A 19,816-nucleotide genomic window follows, 5' to 3' on the forward strand; every position below is an offset into this window, starting at 1 on the left:
CCTTTACATGTGCATTGCTTTACTGCACATCTTGTGTTATGGTCAAGGCGGCAATAGGAGTTTGTATGCTTGTTTATGTAGGGAGGCCTTTTTCCAGGTTGATGGTACACAACTGTTTATTTGGTTACAAACTATAGTTTGAACAAACAAAAACAAACACACAAAACACTACCTGCCCGCACTATATTTTCAAAAGTCATTGCCTGAGAACTAATTCTTTTATTTTTTTAACCTAAACCAATAACAATTTTATCTGCATAATGTGACCTTTGACCTACTTAATATTGACCATATGTGGCAATGGGTTGAATGACCGACATCACAGAAGCTCAACTGATCTTACCTACAAACTAAATATCTAGGTTACTGTCTTACCTCGTTCTCTGATCTAGGGGAGATAATCCGCCCTCCTTGTTTGAAGCCAAGATGGCCAGTGTTTGCAGCAGTTTCTATGTCTAGCAGTTCCTCATCCTCAATGGCTCGCTGATCCAACTGACCATCGTTCAAGACATCCGGCTTGGAGCGACGTCCGTACGTCTTGCCACCCAGTACATACTTTGGTGTCACATGGACGTCTGAAACAAAGTACCTGAGGTTCAGGATGTTTCACAGATGTGCCACCATGGAAGGATTCCATGTTTTTAATACCAGCACAATCATCATACATTCATGTGCACTAAGACTCGCAGATAAATGAATTTTCAAAAGACAAAATCAATTATGATCATTCAGTGTTTGAAATAAAAATGCCAGGCTGCCATCAGGACCAACAGAATTTAAAAGCTGCAGGCCATTGTAAAACTCTTCAGGCCAGCTGATTGTGACATACCGTATTCGACGTAGTAAGCGCCCCACTCTAACAAACACCCACGGCGATATTTGCTAATATATTGGCTCGTCAACAATCCCAATTAGCACCCCTTCCGATTGATTAATGTACACAAGACTTACTTATTCGTGTATAATACACTTCCGTGTGTTAAATGCACCCTTTATTATGGGCAATTAAAATCTGGAAAATATATCTGTTGTGTTTAATAAGCACAGACTTCTCTTTTGTATCATTTCAGGCTGTCAGCATAAACCACGAAATTTACGATCTTTCAACTCTTTTTTTCTCACCAAAATAATATTCTAATACGAGCTCCCTATTTCTAATTTTGAGAGCGCCCTGGGTGCTTATTACGTCAAATACAGTATACGTATGTTGACACATAAATTTACTGCAGGCAATAAGGACCTTTACAAATTTGAAACTACAGGCATGACACAAGATCTACGGGAAAGGGGCAGGAGCTTTTTGCGAACACTTTGATCTTGTATCTTACACTAATGCAACATTGATGATGTGGCTAAAGTAACACTAATGTAAACTCCTCCTGGCGCCTTTGTTGTCCAACACTCATCAACTATGTAATATAACCATTTCAGTCACATGACACAAGTGAGCGAGTTTGATTTTACGCTGATTTTACGCTGATTTTAGCAATATTCCAGCAATATCACGGCCATGAGACACCAGAAATGGGCTTCACACATTGTACCCATGTCGGGAATCGAACCCGGGTCTTCGGCGACATGACACAAGACAAATATATTCCTGTAGTGCTTTTCTCAACTTCAAAGATACAACCAATTATCTGAGCTCCAGATATGCTTCATATTTGCATAAGACACTAAAATTAAATCACAATTACCAACTTAATTTGGAGTTGCTTGTACAAGTGAAAAATGTAAAAATGTAATAGTATTATACAATACTGTGCGTAATTACCCAATGTATCAACATACATGTCCTTTCACATATTTTTTAGAGGTGCAATGTCTCAGCTATTGTTAATTAGAAGTATATCGCTGTTGTCAGTTTATGCAACATGTTACACATTTAGGGTAGCAAACAAACAGATAGAAATTAGAAATCACCTGAAACAGTATTTTAAGCAGAAATATATTCTTTAAATGTCTCTCGGTGCTGTAAAAATACCCAACAGACTGCAACCTTAGGGGAAAAAGCATAATGAAATCCCAAAAGAAAGCAATCAATACCCCATGTGAATGAGTGAGTGAGTTGTGTTTGAGTTAACAGTATTCCAGTCATATCACGGCGTGTCAGCTTAATGTGGGAGGAAAGCCCGAAGTTGTGCAGGTCTCAGACAAACCTAGAAACATAATCGGGGCGAACCGGGATTCAAACACACAACTTTAGGTTTCTGGTGTGCCCAAGGGATGCAACTCTGCACAATGAATTGCAGCACCTTAGATGACTGGGCCACCCGTGCCTCCCCATGTGAATGATAAATTGTGAGTAAACACTTAATAGCTCAAATAATTATCAGGCATACATGAAGTTGCAGCATTAGTCAAAGAAGGTGTCTCACCCGTTTTCTTGTCGTCATCTAAGTTCAGGGGTGCTACATCCTGTAGGATGCCAACAAAAGCTTCCTTGAAGTCATCAAACTGCACCTGTCATGAAATTCAGATTGATTTTTGCTAACAATATCTTCAACAAGTTTTCAGTTTTCAGGACAAGCATTAATATTTTATTAGTACCTTTAAAAGAAGTTTCTGCTCACTGACCAAGTTGTGTGCTTGTTTTGCCGTTTTAAAATTTGGTCAATAAAAACATGATTTTTTTTATAAAACATCACTAGATATGGTTATTTACAAATTTAACGGTATTTGGGTACTGTATGGCGGACAATGTTTCATACGCAGAGAATAAGACTACATGTGTGGGTTTCTCGTAAAATAAGCTGGAAATAGCGATCAGCTGTTTTATTCAATTTAAGAACCATCGAAACAACATTTATTAATATTTGTCAATATTACGTATAAAAGTGTATTACCAAATTTATAGAAATGCTCATAAAATATATAATGAACAACCAATCATAAACCAGTTCTGTGGTCTAATGGTTAGAGTGCTTGACTGCTTAACAGGAGGTTGCAGGTTCGATTCCTGTCATCCAAAATGAAAACATTACAATTGTTGTATTCAATTTTAGAAATTGGACATTTGCAAAATTTGAAAGTCCAAACCTTATTTGCGTCTCAACTCATCATGTCTTACTCCGAAAAAGAAAAATCTCATACCCTGGATGAGGTCTCACTAGGAAAAGGAGTGAGTGAGTGAGTGAGTGAGTGAGTGAGTGAGTGAGTGAGTGAGTGAGTGAGTTGGTGGGTGGGTGGGTGGGTGGGTGGGTGAGTGAGTGAGTGAGTGAGTGAGTGAGTGAGCGAGCAAGCGAGTATGGTTTTACACCGCTTTTAGCAATATTTCAGCAATATCAGAAATGGGCTTCACACTTTGTACCCATGTGTGGGGAATCGAACCCAGACCTTTCGGTGTGATGATTGAACGCTTTAACCACTAGGCTACCCCACCACCCCTATTATTGAATGGCATTTGTCCATGGCCCATATTGGCTGTCCTACATTGGTCAGACAGGTGAAAGTAGACGAACATGTGTTATCCAGCTCACCTTTTTCTTGTCGCTGAGCACTTTGTCCAGGAGTAGGTCCGAGTACTCCTCCAGCTGCAGACCCTTGCATAGATCCAGCAGGGCCTCCCGTCCCAGGGCGCCCTCCCCCGTCTTGTCAAACATGTCAAACACCTCCCGCAGCTGGGAGCTGTATTCCTCCGACTCCGCCATCATGTCCTGCAACACATATACCCACACACTAAATACATGCCATCATATCCTACAACATATACAGAACAAATGCAACAATGACAGGATCACCATCATGTCCAATAACACATAATGACATATGCCCACACAGTCAGTGAGTGAGTTTGGTTTCACAACGCTTTTAGCAATATTCCAGCAATATCACGGCAGGGTACACAAGAAATGGGTTTCACACTTTGTACCCATCCCGGGAATCGAATCCCGGGTCCTTGGCTAGAACAAACGCAACTCTGCCAGGCACTGCCATCAAGTCCAATAACACATATACTCATACACCAAATAAACGCAACACTGACATGCTCCGCCATCATGTCCTATAACACATATACTCATACACCAAATAAACGCAACACTGACATGCTCCGCCATCATGTCCAATAACACATATACTCATACACCAAATAAACGCAACACTGACATGCTCTGCCATCATGTCCAATAACACATATACTCATACACCAAATAAACGCAACACTGACATGCTCCCCCATCATGTCCAATAACACATATACTCATACACCAAATAAACGCAGCACTGACATGCTCCGCCATCATGTCCAATAACACATATACTCATACACCAAATAATCGCAGCACTGACATGCTCCGCCATCATGTCCAATAACACATATACTCATACACAGAACAAACTCAACAGAGACGGGCTCCACCATTACATACAACAAATATACTCATATGCTGAACAAACACAACACGGACAAACTCACTCACCAAGACTTGAACCACATATACTCTTACACTTAACAAATGTAACAGTGACAGGCTCTCCCAGCTGAAACATACATAGTACTCACACTTTAAGCAGTAATATTTTAATCAGTTTGCCTGTCCCACTACTTGATCATGGTGGTTTGTGTACAGTATGGTGTATGTCATGTCTTACACTGATCATTAAATCAGCTACAACAGACTCCAAAGAATGAAGTTTGTAACACCACAATCCCCCACCTGAACGTTACCCTTTATTGTAACTCTACCCCACAGTAACACCAACATGCAACAAAAGGATTTTTTTTCATTTTTATTGGTTGTTGGTTTGTTGTTTAACGCCGCACTAAGCAATATTCCAGCTATATGACGGTGGTCTGTAAATTAATCGAGTCTGGACCAGACAATCCAGTGATCGACATCATGAGCATCGATCCACGTAATTGGGATCAATGACATTTATCAACCAAGTCAGCGAGCCTCATTTTTATTGAAGTTACTATGGTCATTTACATGCTTTCCCCTTTATTCACTGGAGGATTGAGATTATTTAGCATGTTTAGCACACTGGAACAATAATAACATGACACACTTTACATGCACGTGGCCCATCGGTGTGAATTACAAGTCTGTGTTGCTCATCCATAATCCTCGCCCTCAATGTAATCACAGCTCATGCTTTTCCTTTAACATATGACAGGATGCTGGTTATACCAAAGACATCTGTCTACAGTGTTGAAGCTTCTTGTATGACAATGTCAGTGGCATGGATGACATTGTATAAGCCCTGTTTAAATAAGCTCCTGGTTCCTGAAGGGCACACACAGAAATCAAATTTGTTTGTTATCAAGTTAATGATATGAGGCCTGTGTTAATGTACTTTCGCACAAGTCAACTGGACAAATACATGGTAAAGGAAAATATGAACACACTTGCATCAAAATTGCAAGTGCTTATTATCTAGCTCTTTTTCAAATATGGATGGAAAGTATTCTTTGTGGGCACACTTAGATTCCAAAGGGTATACATAAACATCCTTATGGGTTCCTTGTGGAACACTTGAAAACAAACGCATATCTGTGCCTGGTCTAACAATATCAGAGGAAACCTCTCACATTTTAAAATCCAAATTTTCCTTATTATTTGATGATAACCCCCCAAAAAAATTCAGTACATCGCGTAACCCGTAACGCAGTCATAATAGCTTGTACTCGGTGAACAAGGAAAATGGGTTTCAATAGCTTCTCCAACCTGACAAAAATAATGTTGCTATACTTCCCTCAAGATAAACATTTCTTTCAAAACTGAACACAACTGGAGGCCTCTCGGAGCAACTTTCTCATGGGAGTGAATAAGTGAGTGAGTTGTGTTTAACACCGCTTTTAACAGTGTTCCAGTTATATCACTGCGTGTGAGCTTAATGTGGGAGGAAAGCCCGAAGTGATGCAGGTTTAGACATGTACCACTTTGGTGAAACCCACGAGCATTGGTATGGTGCTGAAACACCTAGAAACATAATCAGGGTGAACCGGGATTTGAACCCACAATCATAGGTATTTTGAGTGCCCAAGGGACATAACTCTGCACAGTGAATTGCGATGCCTTAGACGACCGGGCCACCCGTTCCCCAACTTTTTCATGGAATAACCTCATCTGAGCATCATAAGTATATACTAACAACAAAGTATTGTTATCAGTGTAGGTAATCTAATTCATGAAACTAATGCGAGTATCGTCCCCTGGCCAAGAATGTGGCATGAAATCAAACCCTGCCAATGAACTATAAAATCTAATCAGCAAACAAGAACAATTCTGGTAAGCAAGGATAGGTTGAGTTGTGACCTTACAATTAATCCCTGTAGGACTATGTATGAGGTCCACCCACTGGCCGGTATCATTGTGAAGAAGGGGGTAGCGAATGGTCCGTGACATGTATGATGGATATGTGTGTGTCCTGTCTAGGCTAACGTATTCTAGTGGCATGTTCAATGGTACATAACAGTACGTGCAGATGTGAGGTACCCGGTGACCTTGAAGATGGTAACAGCATATTTGCACAGATAACATTTGTTTTTGTTTGTTTGTTGTGGGACTGGATTGGACCAACACCCATAAGGGAGTCTATAATTTAAGTTTGTTTGTTTATTTGTTGCCCCACTCAGCAATATTCCAGCTATATGACGGCGGTCTGTAAATAACTGAGTCTGGACCAGACAATCCAGTGATTGACCTCATGAACATCCATCCACGCAATTGGAATTCGATGACATGCATCAACCAAGTCAGCGAGCCTGACCACCCGATCCCTTTAGTTGCCTCATACGACATGCATAGTTGCCTTTCACAGCAAGCATGGGGTTGCTGAAGACCTATTCTACCCCGGATCTTCACAGCTTGCACAGAATACAAATGATAAGTATCGTGACAATAAAAGGAATTCATTTGCTGTTTAATAGAATACTTTTTTTACCCCTAAGATCAATAATGAATGGTGTCATGTCATTCATCAAATGATTGTGAAAGTTGAGACCTTAGCGTAGTGAAAGTTGATTCAATGAAATATTCCTTACTTAATCCCATGTGATTGTTTGTGGGGTTTCAGCATGCTGTAGACGCAGAACAGTATGTCCATGTTGTTTTAGCATGGAATCTACTAGGTACACGGGACCAGATGTGTTAGATTTTGCAAGAAACAGCAGTTCGGCTTTGAGCATCTTGCCGTCAAACTTAATATCATGCTTATATTTCAGATGTTTCTCAACTTGCTATGATATGGCGTGTTGTCCAAAACAATTACCAGACTTGGGGAGGAATATTGGAGATCAGTTTTTCCTGCAGCCGTTTGGAGAACTTATCAAAATTCATCTTTTCGTGATAATCACCTGTTTTGACTTTTGCTTCAAATAAAAGCAGTGTTTTAGGTACAAATCCATTCTCAGACCCTGCATGTACTATTATCAGCTAAGGTCCAGCCCCAAACAGGTTGAACCCTCCCTACAGCCATAGCACCCTCCAATACTAGGATCAGCTGAGGTCCAGCCCCAGACAGGTTGAACCCTACCTACAGCCATATCACCCTCCAATACTAGGATCAGCTGAGGTCCAGCCCCAGACAGATATCACCCTCCTTACAGCCATATCACCCTCCAATACTAGGATCAACTGAGGTCCAAGCCCCAGACAGGTTGAACTCTACCTACAGCCATATCACCCTCCAATACTAGGATCAGCTGAGGTCCAGACCCCAGACAGGTTGAACCCTCCCTAAAGCCATAATCACCCTCCAATACTAGGATCAGCTGAGGTCCGGCCCCAGACAGATTGAACCCTCCCTACAGCCATATCACCCTCCAATACTAGGATTAGCTGAGGTCCGGCCCCAGACAGGTTGAACCCTCCGTACAGCCATATCACCCTCCAATACTAGGATCAGCTGAGGTCCTGCCCCAGACAGATTGAACCCTCCCTACAGCCATATCACCCTCCAATACTAGGATCAGCTGAGGTCCTGCCCCAGACAGGTTGAACCCTCCCTAAAGCCATAATCACCCTCCAATACTAGGATCAGCTGAGGTCCGGCCCCAGACAGATTGAACCCTCCCTACAGCCATATCACCCTCCAATACTAGGATCAGCTGAGGTCCGGCCCCAGACAGATTGAACCCTCCCTACAGCCATATCACCCTCCAATACTAGGATCAGCTGAGGTCCGGCCCCAGACAGGTTGAACACTACCTACAGCCATATCACCCTCCAATACTAGGATCAGCTGAGGTCCGGCCCCAGATAGGTTGAACACTACCTACAGCCATATCACCCTCCAATACTAGGATCAGCTGAGGTCCAGCCCCAGACAGGTTGAACACTACCTACAGCCATATCACCCTCCAATACTAGGATTAGCTGAGGTCCGGCCCCAGACAGGTTGAACCCTCCCTACAGCCATATCACCCTCCAATACTAGGATCAGCTGAGGTCCTGCCCCAGACAGATTGAACCCTCCCTACAGCCATATCACCCTCCAATACTAGGATCAGCTGAGGTCCTGCCCCAGACAGGTTGAACCCTCCCTAAAGCCATAATCACCCTCCAATACTAGGATCAGCTGAGGTCCGGCCCCAGACAGATTGAACCCTCCCTACAGCCATATCACCCTCCAATACTAGGATCAGCTGAGGTCCGGCCCCAGACAGATTGAACCCTCCCTACAGCCATATCACCCTCCAATACTAGGATCAGCTGAGGTCCGGCCCCAGACAGGTTGAACACTACCTACAGCCATATCACCCTCCAATACTAGGATCAGCTGAGGTCCAGCCCCAGACAGGTTGAACACTACCTACAGCCATATCACCCTCCAATACTAGGATCAGCTGAGGTCCAGCCCCAGACAGGTTGAACACTACCTACAGCCATATCACCCTCCAATACTAGGATCAGCTGAGGTCCGGCCCCAGACAGGTTGAACCCTACCTACAGCCATATCACCCTCCAATACTAGGATCAGCTGAGGTCCGGCCCCAGACAGGTTGAACCCTACCTACAGCCATATCACCATCCAATACTAGGATCAGCTGAGGTTCGGCCCCAGATAGGTTGAACCCTACCTACAGCCATATCACCCTCCAATACTAGGATCAGCTGAGGTCCTGCCCCAGACAGGCTGAACACTACCTACAGCCATATCACCCTCCAATACTAGGATCAGCTGAGGTCCTGCCCCAGACAGGTTGAACCCTCCCTACAGCCATATCACCCTCCAATACTAGGATCAGCTGAGGTCCAGCCCCAGACAGGTTGAACCCTCCCTACAGCCACATCACCCTCCAATACTAGGATCAGCTGAGGTCCGGCCCCAGACAGGTTGAACTCTACCTACAGCCATATCACCCTCCAATACTAGGATCAGCTGAGGTCCGGCCCCAGACAGATTGAACCCTACCTACAGCCATATCACCCTCCAATACTAGGATCAGCTGAGGTCCTGCCCCAGACAGATTGAACCCTACCTACAGCCATATCACCCTCCAATACTAGGATCAGCTGAGGTCCTGCCCCAGACAGGCTGAACCCTACCTACAGCCATATCACCCTCCAATACTAGGATCAGCTGAGGTCCAGCCCCAGACAGGCAGAACCCTCCCTACAGCCATATCACCCTCCAATACTAGGATCAGCTGAGGTCCAGCCCCAGACAGGCAGAACCCTCCCTACAGCCATATCACCCTCCAATACTAGGATCAGCTGAGGTCCAGCCCCAGACAGGCAGAACCCTCCCTACAGCTATATCACCCTCCAATACTAGGATCAGCTGAGTTCAGCCCCTGACAGGTTGAACCCTACCTACAGCCATATCACCCTCCAATACTAGGATCAGCTGAGGTCCAGCCCCAGACAGGCAGAACCCTCCCTACAGCCATATCACCCTCCAATACTAGGATCAGCTGAGGTCCAGCCCCAGACAGGCAGAACCCTCCCTACAGCTATATCACCCTCCAATACTAGGATCAGCTGAGTTCAGCCCCTGACAGGTTGAACCCTACCTACAGCCATATCACCCTCCAATACTAGGATCAGCTGAGGTCCAGCCCCAGACAGGCAGAACCCTCCCTACAGCCATATCACCCTCCAATACTAGGATCAGCTGAGGTCCAGCCCCAGACAGGCAGAACCCTCCCTACAGCCATATCACCCTCCAATACTAGGATCAGCTGAGGTCCAGCCCCAGACAGGCAGAACCCTCCCTACAGCCATATCACCCTCCAATACTAGGATCAGCTGAGGTCCAGCCCCAGACAGGCAGAACCCTACCTACAGCCATATCACCCTCCAACTGCCGACATGTAGGGACAGCGTGTTGCACCTGCAACCATATTTTATCTATCAAGATGATTGGCTGGTCCTCATCTCGGTCCCCTATGTTTTAGACTAGAGATAACCATAAGCTCTAGAAAATGATAATTGAAATCATTTTTGAGAATTTCAGAGAAAGCTGGTATCTATATGTCCCACCGACCTCTTAATAGTCTTATGAGCAACATGTGTGTCCAGGGGAGCGTATTCAATTTCATCGTCATGACCTGCACATGCACATGTGTACACTGTCTACCTGTAACAAATCAAATATGTTTGCATAAATTCTGGGCACCACCTACTTGTCTCGAAAGCATTTGTGAGCCAAACAATGAATATTCAAATGAGATAGGTCAGGTCACCGATGCAGCTTGTACAGGTTCCAAATGTCAGCAATCCTTTCAATTTAGATGTGCAATGTTATGTTTGTTGGTGAGATTGGTTTCTTGGTTTATTTTTTGTTTAACGGCACACTATGTACTGTTATCCAATGATTTGTTTGTTTGTTTGTTTGTTTGTTTGTTTGTTTGTTGTTTAACACAGCACTCAGCAATATTCCAGCCATATGACGGCGGTCTGTAAATAATCGAGTCCAGACAATCCAGGGATACGATGACATGCATCAACCAAGTCAGCTAGCCTGACCTCCCAAAACAGCAGCATATATAATTACATATAGTACTTAATATAAGAATAAGAATAAGAATAAGAATGCCATTCCTATTGCGCTACATTTCTATACCACACAGGAGCATGCTCAAATTATTATCCCAGTCAGTGTGGGCTCAATTTTCATTTTCAACTTCTCAACTCCCTGGGTAGTTTAGAACCTAAGAATCCTGTGAGACACAAGAAGGTTAACAGTCCAAAACATTACCGTCTCATCAACGTCACTTCCCCAAGAAGACACCACAGGTGCAGGAACAAGGCCTAAAAACTCGCTGGAGTCAAGCTGCCGTCCATCTAACTACTCTGCCCGACCAACGTTGATTAAGTGCATCTGACATGTGACTTGTCTACTGTACACAAGACCACATGCCACCACAATATTTCACTGATAACAGGACCAATAAGGAGGAAGATACAGGGGTTTTATATGTAAAATTTATATATAAAATACCATTTATTGCACATTTTGGGGATTTTATGAGATATAACAACATTGGCAGGTCAATGGGATGATGTCACTGGAGGTTTATAAAGTGGGTGAGTGAGTGAGTTTGGTTTAACGCCGCTTTTAACAGTATTCCAGTTATATCACGGTATGTCAGCATAATGTGGGAGGAAAGACCAACGTGGTGCAGGTCTCAGACGTTTGCCACTTAGTTGAAACCCACGAGCATGGGTATGGTGCTGACAAACCTAGAAACATAATTGGGGCGAACCGGGATTCGAACCCATAATCATAGGTTTCTGGCGCAACTTTGCACAGCGATTCGCGGCACCTTAGACGACTGGGCCACCCGTGCCCCCTGGAGGTTTATAAAGCAATAAACATATTTCCACTTTCGAAATGCCCTTCATTCAACTTTTCCCCTTTTGTTGGAAACAATGTCATAGTCAAACAGGCTCAGCCACCAAAAGTAACTCTTCAGCAAGAAAGGTAACACACCATGACAAACAGCATGCATACATTTTTCATGTGATATGAGAAACGAGGGGGATTCTGATTTATTTCATTACCGGTATTTAAAAAAAACAAAGAAACACTTCTCAGCGACCTATTTAACATGTTCAGATCGAACTTCGATACAAATATTTGACAGTTTGTATCATTGTTTACTGGTGTAAGATAATGCCGTGCAGTCTTATTTGGCTGCATGGCAGATCAATAAAAATTTTATTATCAGATATATTCAGAAATAGTTTGGACTCTAACCGTTCATTCAAACACTGTAGTAATTTCCCTTTTCAACCAGCCAAACATTACCAATGTATATGAGTGCAAATTCATCTTTGATTGCAACTTTGTAAAGATCTGTTATGTCAGAACCATTTAAATGTAGTCTTTTTCATATTATTGAACTCTAAAGCTCCGTCTATAATTGAAGGTTCATATTATAAGGTATATTTAGCAATAAAATTGTTACAGTTTTCCTTAAACAAATTGAATAAAAGCAACATGACATTCAATTTTGCAGAAACCTGTTGCCATATTCTTTTCAGGTAACAAAACAGATTAGGGAATATTATCACTATGGGCTATCAATTTTGGACCCTGGTTAAGAACTACTTCCTGCTGATTGACTCTTGTTTTGCAAACTAACGTTTGACACAGGAAACATGAAGCTGACTTTGTCTACATTGTTTAGATTTCAACCAGGGGAGAGAAACTGGCCTGGATGGGGAAAGTTTGAGCAAGCTAACTTCCCAAGGCATAACAAAGCTTCTGATAGATGTTCTCTACTGATACCCCATGCTTGTCATGAGTGATCTCATGAGTCACCAGTACATCAATGCATATTCTCCGACGACACAACACCACACCACGCCACACCACACCACGCCACGCCACACCACGCCACACCACGCCACACCACACCACACAACACAGACCCATTCATTCACATTAAATTTATTTAATTTCGGATGCACAACTTAGGTATTTTGCGAGCAGGGACTAATTTATCTAAATCTAGAAAATACTTGACACTCTTATCGGAAATAAAGTATAGATTGAAATGAGACATGTTTTTTTTGCAAATATATATGAGACAAGATATTCAGGAAATTTCAAGCGTTTTTCATTGTGTTTGTGCCCTATGAAAAAAAAAATATTTGAATAAGAATTGCCGCAAATTCAGTATCATGATACATATCATATCAAGAACAAAGTATCGCGATGTGTATTGTATCATGAGATAGTCGTATCGTGACATCCCTACTTGTCATACAAGCCAACACAACCGATGATCTGTAGTTTCAGTGTACAATGCCTGACCTGGTGTCATTGTGCCCTAAAGGTGTGGATCATGGATCCCACCCTCCTCCACTGAAATAACAGAAACTCACTCACCCACTCCCAGCACTCACTCCTCCAATAACACAAACTCACTCACCCACTCCCGGCACTCACTCCTCCAATAACAGACACTCACGAACATAACATAGACTCTCCCTCATTCCAGTAACACAGACACATACTCACCCTCCAATAACAAACTCACTCACCCACTCCCGGCACTCACTCCTCCAATAACAGACACTCACTCACCCACTCCCGGCACTCACTCCTCCAATAACACAAACTCACTCACACGCTCCCGGCACTCACTCCTCCAATAACACAAACTCACTCACCCACTCCCGTCACTCACTCCTCCAATAACAGACACTCACTAACATAACATAGACTCTCCCTCATTCCAGTAACACAGACACATACTCACCCTCCAATAACAAACTCACTCAAATAACAGACTGCTATCACACAGAGCCTAGGTACTTCTGTCATCAAAAGTATCCCCAAACAAAATCATATGGACATTTTCTAATCACTTAGTAATTGTTTTCAACTTTATATTATACTATATCCTTCAAACTTCTTAAAAGATTCATATACTAGCGGGGCGGTCAGGTAGCCTAGTGGTTAAAGCGTTCGCTCGTCACGCCGAAGACCCAGGTTCGATTCCTGACATGGGTACAATGTGTGAAGCCCATTTCTGGTGTCCCCCGCCGTGATATTGCCTGAATATTGCTAAAAGCGGCGTAAAACCAAACTCACTCACTCACTCACTCACTCATATACTAGCATTGTAATAAGTAATCTCATCAATGATAGATTGGTTTCAGCTTACAAGGACAATCATGAACTCTGTGATGGATGATTTTCAAGTTCTGTTAATTCATTTTAATGAATCTGCGTTTATGATTTGTTTAACACTTTGGATACAAAGAAAGAAAGCAATACAAGTAAAATTTGTATCTTCTCTTTTTTCAAATAATTCATCAATTATGAAATTTTGAACCTTATTCCACACACTAGGATCTACAGATTTAGACATGATGTACCCCCACAAAGCACACTGTCATGATGACAAACATGGTTTCTACAGGTGCAGACTAGTTCAGTTTCTAGGACACTGACTGAAATCCAATATATCCTAAAGTTCCTTTACAAATCCGATCATGATACAGAAGAATATCCTGTAGAAAGTTTACAAACTCATTGAAAAGTCCTCATGCTATTTGTCTCTAGCAGCATCACTGCGTAAGATCATTCATTGTTGTACATTGTATATATATGATATAAGGACTAGAAAAAGTTTACATGGGCAAAGTGAACCCTATGTTTTCGTAAGCTCGTAAAACCTATGGGGATTCTAGGTAAGAATATAGGTTCGCAGCAAACTAACAGAGGCAACTAACTGTGCAAGACGCAACTAAATGGATTGGGTAATTTGGTTAGTTGGATATCATTGTATCCCAAATGCAAGGATCGATGCTCACGAGATTAATCTGGGTTGTCTGGTCCAGACATAATTATTTACAGACTGCTATCATATAGCTGGAATAATGCTGAGAACGACATTAAACAAGAAATAAACCAATCGCACCAACTTACATAACAACACTAGCTCGAAAGGTTAGTAAATAAACTACTCAATGTCTTAAAGTATCAGACATACAATGATACCAGTACATTTTTCACAAAACAAATACCTCATCCTAAGTGTAGGGCAATGGTTTTACAACCATGTGGCTAAAATCAATTTATAGCAGCTGTGTAGTCATTGATTATTATCATTAACTAATATTTTCCGCAATTACACACCAAAGTACCTACTTTTACCATTCAATTCAAATAAACATATTATTGAAGCATGTTAAATGAAAATGTATGAAGGGTTGTGTAAAAGTGTTTATATAATCATTATATAATCATGTACAGATTCAATTATATTTCAACAGTGAAAACAAACACTTGATCTTAAATTTTCTTAAATCATTACTGACCCTTTGTATCAATCATTACATTGTTACAAGGTAACAAATCAATTGGACACCATGAAGTTTGTTTGTTTGTTGTTTAACGCCGCACTCAGCAATATTCCAGCTATATGACAGCGGTCTGTAAATAATCGAGTCTGGACCAGACAATCCAGTGATTGACATCATGAGCATCGATCCATGCAAGTGGGATACGATGACATGCATCAACCAAGTCAGCGAGTCTGACCACCCGATCACGTTAGTCACCTCTTACGGCAAGTATTGGTTGCTGAAAACCTATTCTACCCCGGATCTTCAGGACACTATGAAGGCATACAGCCACAAAAATATAAATAAGAGTTAGGACTATATTCCCATGTAAAAAGTCTCTTGCCTTATAGCAAGAAAACAATATCGTATGACACAAATAGCAATATGTCTGTCAAAAACTTACGCCAACACACATAGCCCTAAGGTTCCATATTAGTAATGTCATCCACTGGTTTTAAAAAATATATATGCCAGAGTGAAATAACTACATATTTTGGCATTCAAACAAAAATGTGATAAATAATAAATCTAGTCATGCAGAGATGTATATTCTTATGTTGTGGTATATTGTATTAATTGTTGTATCAATGAAATATGTGTGTGTGTGTGTGTGTGTGTGTGTGTGTGTGGGGGGGGGGGGGGGGGGGGGGTGTTAGAATGGTGTAACTTGGGGATAGTTCTCTTTGGCATTTAGTTCTAATCATTATCATATAACAGGAGCCATACTGAAGCAAACATATGTAATGCAGTAAATAACGTCCTTTCTAAAAAATTCACAAGTTATGCACTATACAGAAAAGGTTATCAGTTTGTTGCCAGGGATTTGACTAGAAACATTTGAAAGTTACTTCATTCCGGCATCAAAGTTAAAAAATTAAAATGCTGACGTCTCAAATTAGTCGAAATGATGTCATCATGGTTAGGTTCTATATGGCTTCATGGTATCCAATTACAAATTAAAATCAATCATGGCACATAATGATCACTACTATCTAATTTTAACCAATCATTAAAACATTTTAACCTCTGAGATCCTTCAAGACTGTTAATACAGTCCAGGCAACTAAACTTTCAAGATTACGGTGCTACGCTAATCATTGAAACATTTATTGTGTGAGCAATATGACAGCAATACCACAGCAATATAGCAATATCAAAGCAATATCAAAGCAATTTTATAGCGGGGACACCAGAAATGGACATCACACATTGTATGCATGTGGGAATGGAACCTGGGTCTTTGGTGTGACGGGTGAACACTTTAACCACTAGGCTATCTCACTGCCCTAATTGTTGAGGAACATAAACGTCATTGTCAGGAGCTAACTGGAGATCCTTTAACAATAAGAGGCCAAGTGTATATTTTGATTTAATTTGTTTCAGATAATTACAGTTAGGGATTGGTCATTTATTACATGGAACACTTTTTTCCCCACTATCCTAACCACATGCACTGTTTCCACATCAAGCCTTTATTTTTATTTGACAAAATAGAACTGTCATGGGTCACTTTTTCATAAAACACCCACTATCCCTTAATCTTTCCTCTAATGAACCATTATCATGTTTGATGTGCATGGTGTGTGTTTGAATCGTATGATTTGTATGTTTTAAATGTAAAATATAGGGACCACCATCGAATTTCAGCTTTGTTCAGATGTGGATCTTTACCTCTTGCCATGGTTGGTTGGTTGGTTGGTTTGTTGTTTAACGCAACACTCAGCAATATTCCAGCTATATGACGGCGGTCTGTAAATAATCCAGTCTGGACCAGACAATCCAGTGATTGATATCATGAGCATCGATCCACGCAATTGGGATCGATGACCATGCATCAACCAAGTCAGCGAGCCTGACCACCCGATTCCGTTAGTCGCCTTTTACGACAAGCATAGTCGCCTTTTACGGCAAGCATGGGTTGCTGAAGACCTATTCTACCCCGGATCTTCACAGGTCCTCTTGCCATGGAAACTGGACATTTTAACAAACAACCAACCCGTCTTCTAGACAGAATTTGACCACAATGTTTTAAACAGTTTGATAAGAGAACTATTGAAGATGAATTACAATTCGGTTGAATTAGGTAAGTGGTATGAAGCTATAAGTAAATCATCATGAGGTATAATCGGAAATTATTTTGTAATTAATATAATTCTACAAAATTGTCAATTTGGTTTTTCATGTTAATTGTGAGAAACAACCTTACTCTTTGACATTAAAATCTCAAAGGTTAAAGAAAAGATACAACATATACAATGTAAACAACATTTTGCCTGCCATATAGCTGGAATATTGCTGAGCGCGGTGTTAAACAACAAACAAAACAACATTATGCTTCAAATTGATCACAATACGGATTCAATTTACTTATTGATATAAAACTTGAAACATCTACGGTCATAGAGAAAGATTGAACATCTTAACAGCTTACAATCACATAAATAAATACAAACTAAATCAAAATATGACAACAATCCATCGTCAAAACCTGTGCACATAACGGAGTTGAATATCAATAATTTTATACCTATCCTACGAAGTCCCACACAACTGTCCCAGATGTCACCTGCCCGCAGTCTCCATTTTCACACCGGCATATTTCCCATATCACATACTGCCACCGACACAACAGTTGAGCACAACACAGGCCCCCGATATGCGATACAGGGCTAATACCACCTTACCCAAGTAGCCATGCATAAAAGCCATTGTATATTGGCCGTTATTGCATAGAGTAATTATGCCTCTAGTAAGGGCGCCAGTGCTGTCAAACGTGACGATTCCTCACCGACCTCGACCATGAAGGAAAAAAATTACCAGTTGCTATTCACGAGCAATACCTTTTTATCATTCTCCTCCAATTAATTCTGTTTGGGGCTGGTGGAAATTCACGCCATTCTAAGTTGCCATCGCTTGTGAATCATGTTATGAAACTCCAAAATCAGCAACGTTCATTTCCTTCCGTCGCCCATGTTTTTCGCGAGCTGATCCAAATACACGCGCGGCTGGCGCTGCGATGAGTTCCAACGAGTTATCGTTCTTGTCGCGACATTCTTTATTGATTACTATTGTTCTTAATTGTTATCGATTCAGGTTCTATATTTATCACGATCGATCATAAAACAAGCTCGGAGATCTATGCTACTGTTGCATACGTCAACCATAACAAGCAATCACATTAAATTAAAATGAAACATGGTCGCTGTCGTGTGATGAATCGTTATGCATACACTAGTATATTGATATATGATATAATAAACGTTTGTATCATAAAACGTTTTTCATTAATACAAATAAACACAAAGTTTAACATTGATTTGCATGATTGGTTACAAAGGACTATTGGTCAGTCGCACATCATTCATGTGTATCACAAGGTAATGTATCTTGTACCATAATCTTCACATGTTTGCGTGGTATGTGACATGGTTCCTTTTACAGATAATGGTAACATTGTGTAGTAATTGGGCCTTTTTTTAAACGCACATTATGTATCTAAGCGAAATAGCAGGTGACACCCTGTCACAAGAACGTTTCAAATGTCACCAGAAAAAAGTCATGCCTAATAAGGGCGATACCGCATTTGAGCAGACAGTAGCTGGATACCTGCGGTTTAGTGAGTGAGTGAGTATGGTTTTACGCCGCTTTTAGCAATATCACGGCGGGGACACCAGCAATGGGCTTCACACATTGTACCCATGCCGGGAATCGAACCCGGGTCTCCGGCGTGACGAGCAAACGCTTTAACCACTAGGCTACCCGACCGCTCCTCTGCGGTATATAAATGTATAGTATAATAATAATAATGTCTGCCTCTGAGACAATTTCTGTCACATTCAAGTCTAATTTTATCTGTGTTTTATGAGAACGGACACGGAAAATAAAAATAAAGGTAGTGTGAAGCTTAAGACTAATCTTAGAATCGGTCAGGAGGTGAAGGTCTTGGTGTATTTGCACTGGTGATTGACGTGCACAGTTCAAATCCATTCTGACCCGCCACTGGACACGAGTACACCCGTGATGGAGTGAGATGGATATGAGATGCCAAATTCGGAGTTAAGTGCATTGCTCATAAAATATGCCGAGCATTAATTTAAAAAGTGTTTTTGCGGCAGCTTTCATGTAGCTTCCATGGCTGGCTTCTTTCAGCCCTTCTTCCCGAGAGAGGGGACAAAAGTGTTTGTCTCCCAGGCTCTCCATCTCATAAGTGGTCGATTCCTTTCATCCATGTATATAGAACCATGGGCTAGACCATGTCCTTTTCACGTTGTTGGGTATGAGACCGGCCTTTTCTGCCAAAATATGCACTGAAGTGGTCAGCGAAGCACAGCAAATAACCAGAGACTCGAAGCAATTTTCAAGTGTTGATCATCTGATCTCCGCGAAACTTGCCAATTATGTTTAATGTACGCATTTGGAAATAATTTGTGTGGAGTGGTTGAGTAAGGTTTTACGCCGCTATTCGTGCAATATCACGGCGGGGGACACCAGAAATGGGCTTCACACATTGTACCTGTCCCGGGCTTGCGAACGCTTTAACCACTAGGCTACCTCAATATGCA

The 19,816-nt window shown here is 41.6% G+C and overlaps 1 protein-coding gene across 4 annotated transcripts in view; it reads right to left on the bottom strand.

The window, feature by feature from the left end:
• The window catches only part of LOC124140953 (trichohyalin-like), a 104,084-nt gene extending 85,826 nt beyond the window's left edge, over positions 1 to 18,258 (bottom strand). For 2 of the 4 annotated variants that reach the window (XM_048403658.1, XM_048403655.1), the window contains exons 1-4: positions 18,095 to 18,258; positions 3,480 to 3,656; positions 2,379 to 2,463; positions 376 to 575 (exon numbers count right to left, since the gene is read on the bottom strand). In XM_048403658.1, coding sequence (XP_048259615.1) covers positions 376 to 575; positions 2,379 to 2,463; positions 3,480 to 3,653 — 459 coding nt within the window. In that variant the 5' untranslated portion in view covers positions 3,654 to 3,656; positions 18,095 to 18,258. Of the gene's footprint in view, positions 1 to 375; positions 576 to 2,378; positions 2,464 to 3,479; positions 3,657 to 10,434; positions 10,453 to 17,781; positions 17,991 to 18,094 lie in introns of those variants that run through there. The other 2 variants (XM_048403656.1, XM_048403657.1) reach the window with 2 other exon arrangements.
• Between the last annotated feature and the right edge of the window lie 1,558 nt (positions 18,259 to 19,816).

This window comes from Haliotis rufescens, unplaced genomic scaffold, assembly GCF_023055435.1.
Source record: "Haliotis rufescens isolate VD_foot unplaced genomic scaffold, xgHalRufe1.0.p SCAF_3, whole genome shotgun sequence".
Classification (NCBI taxonomy): domain Eukaryota; kingdom Metazoa; phylum Mollusca; class Gastropoda; order Lepetellida; family Haliotidae; genus Haliotis; species Haliotis rufescens.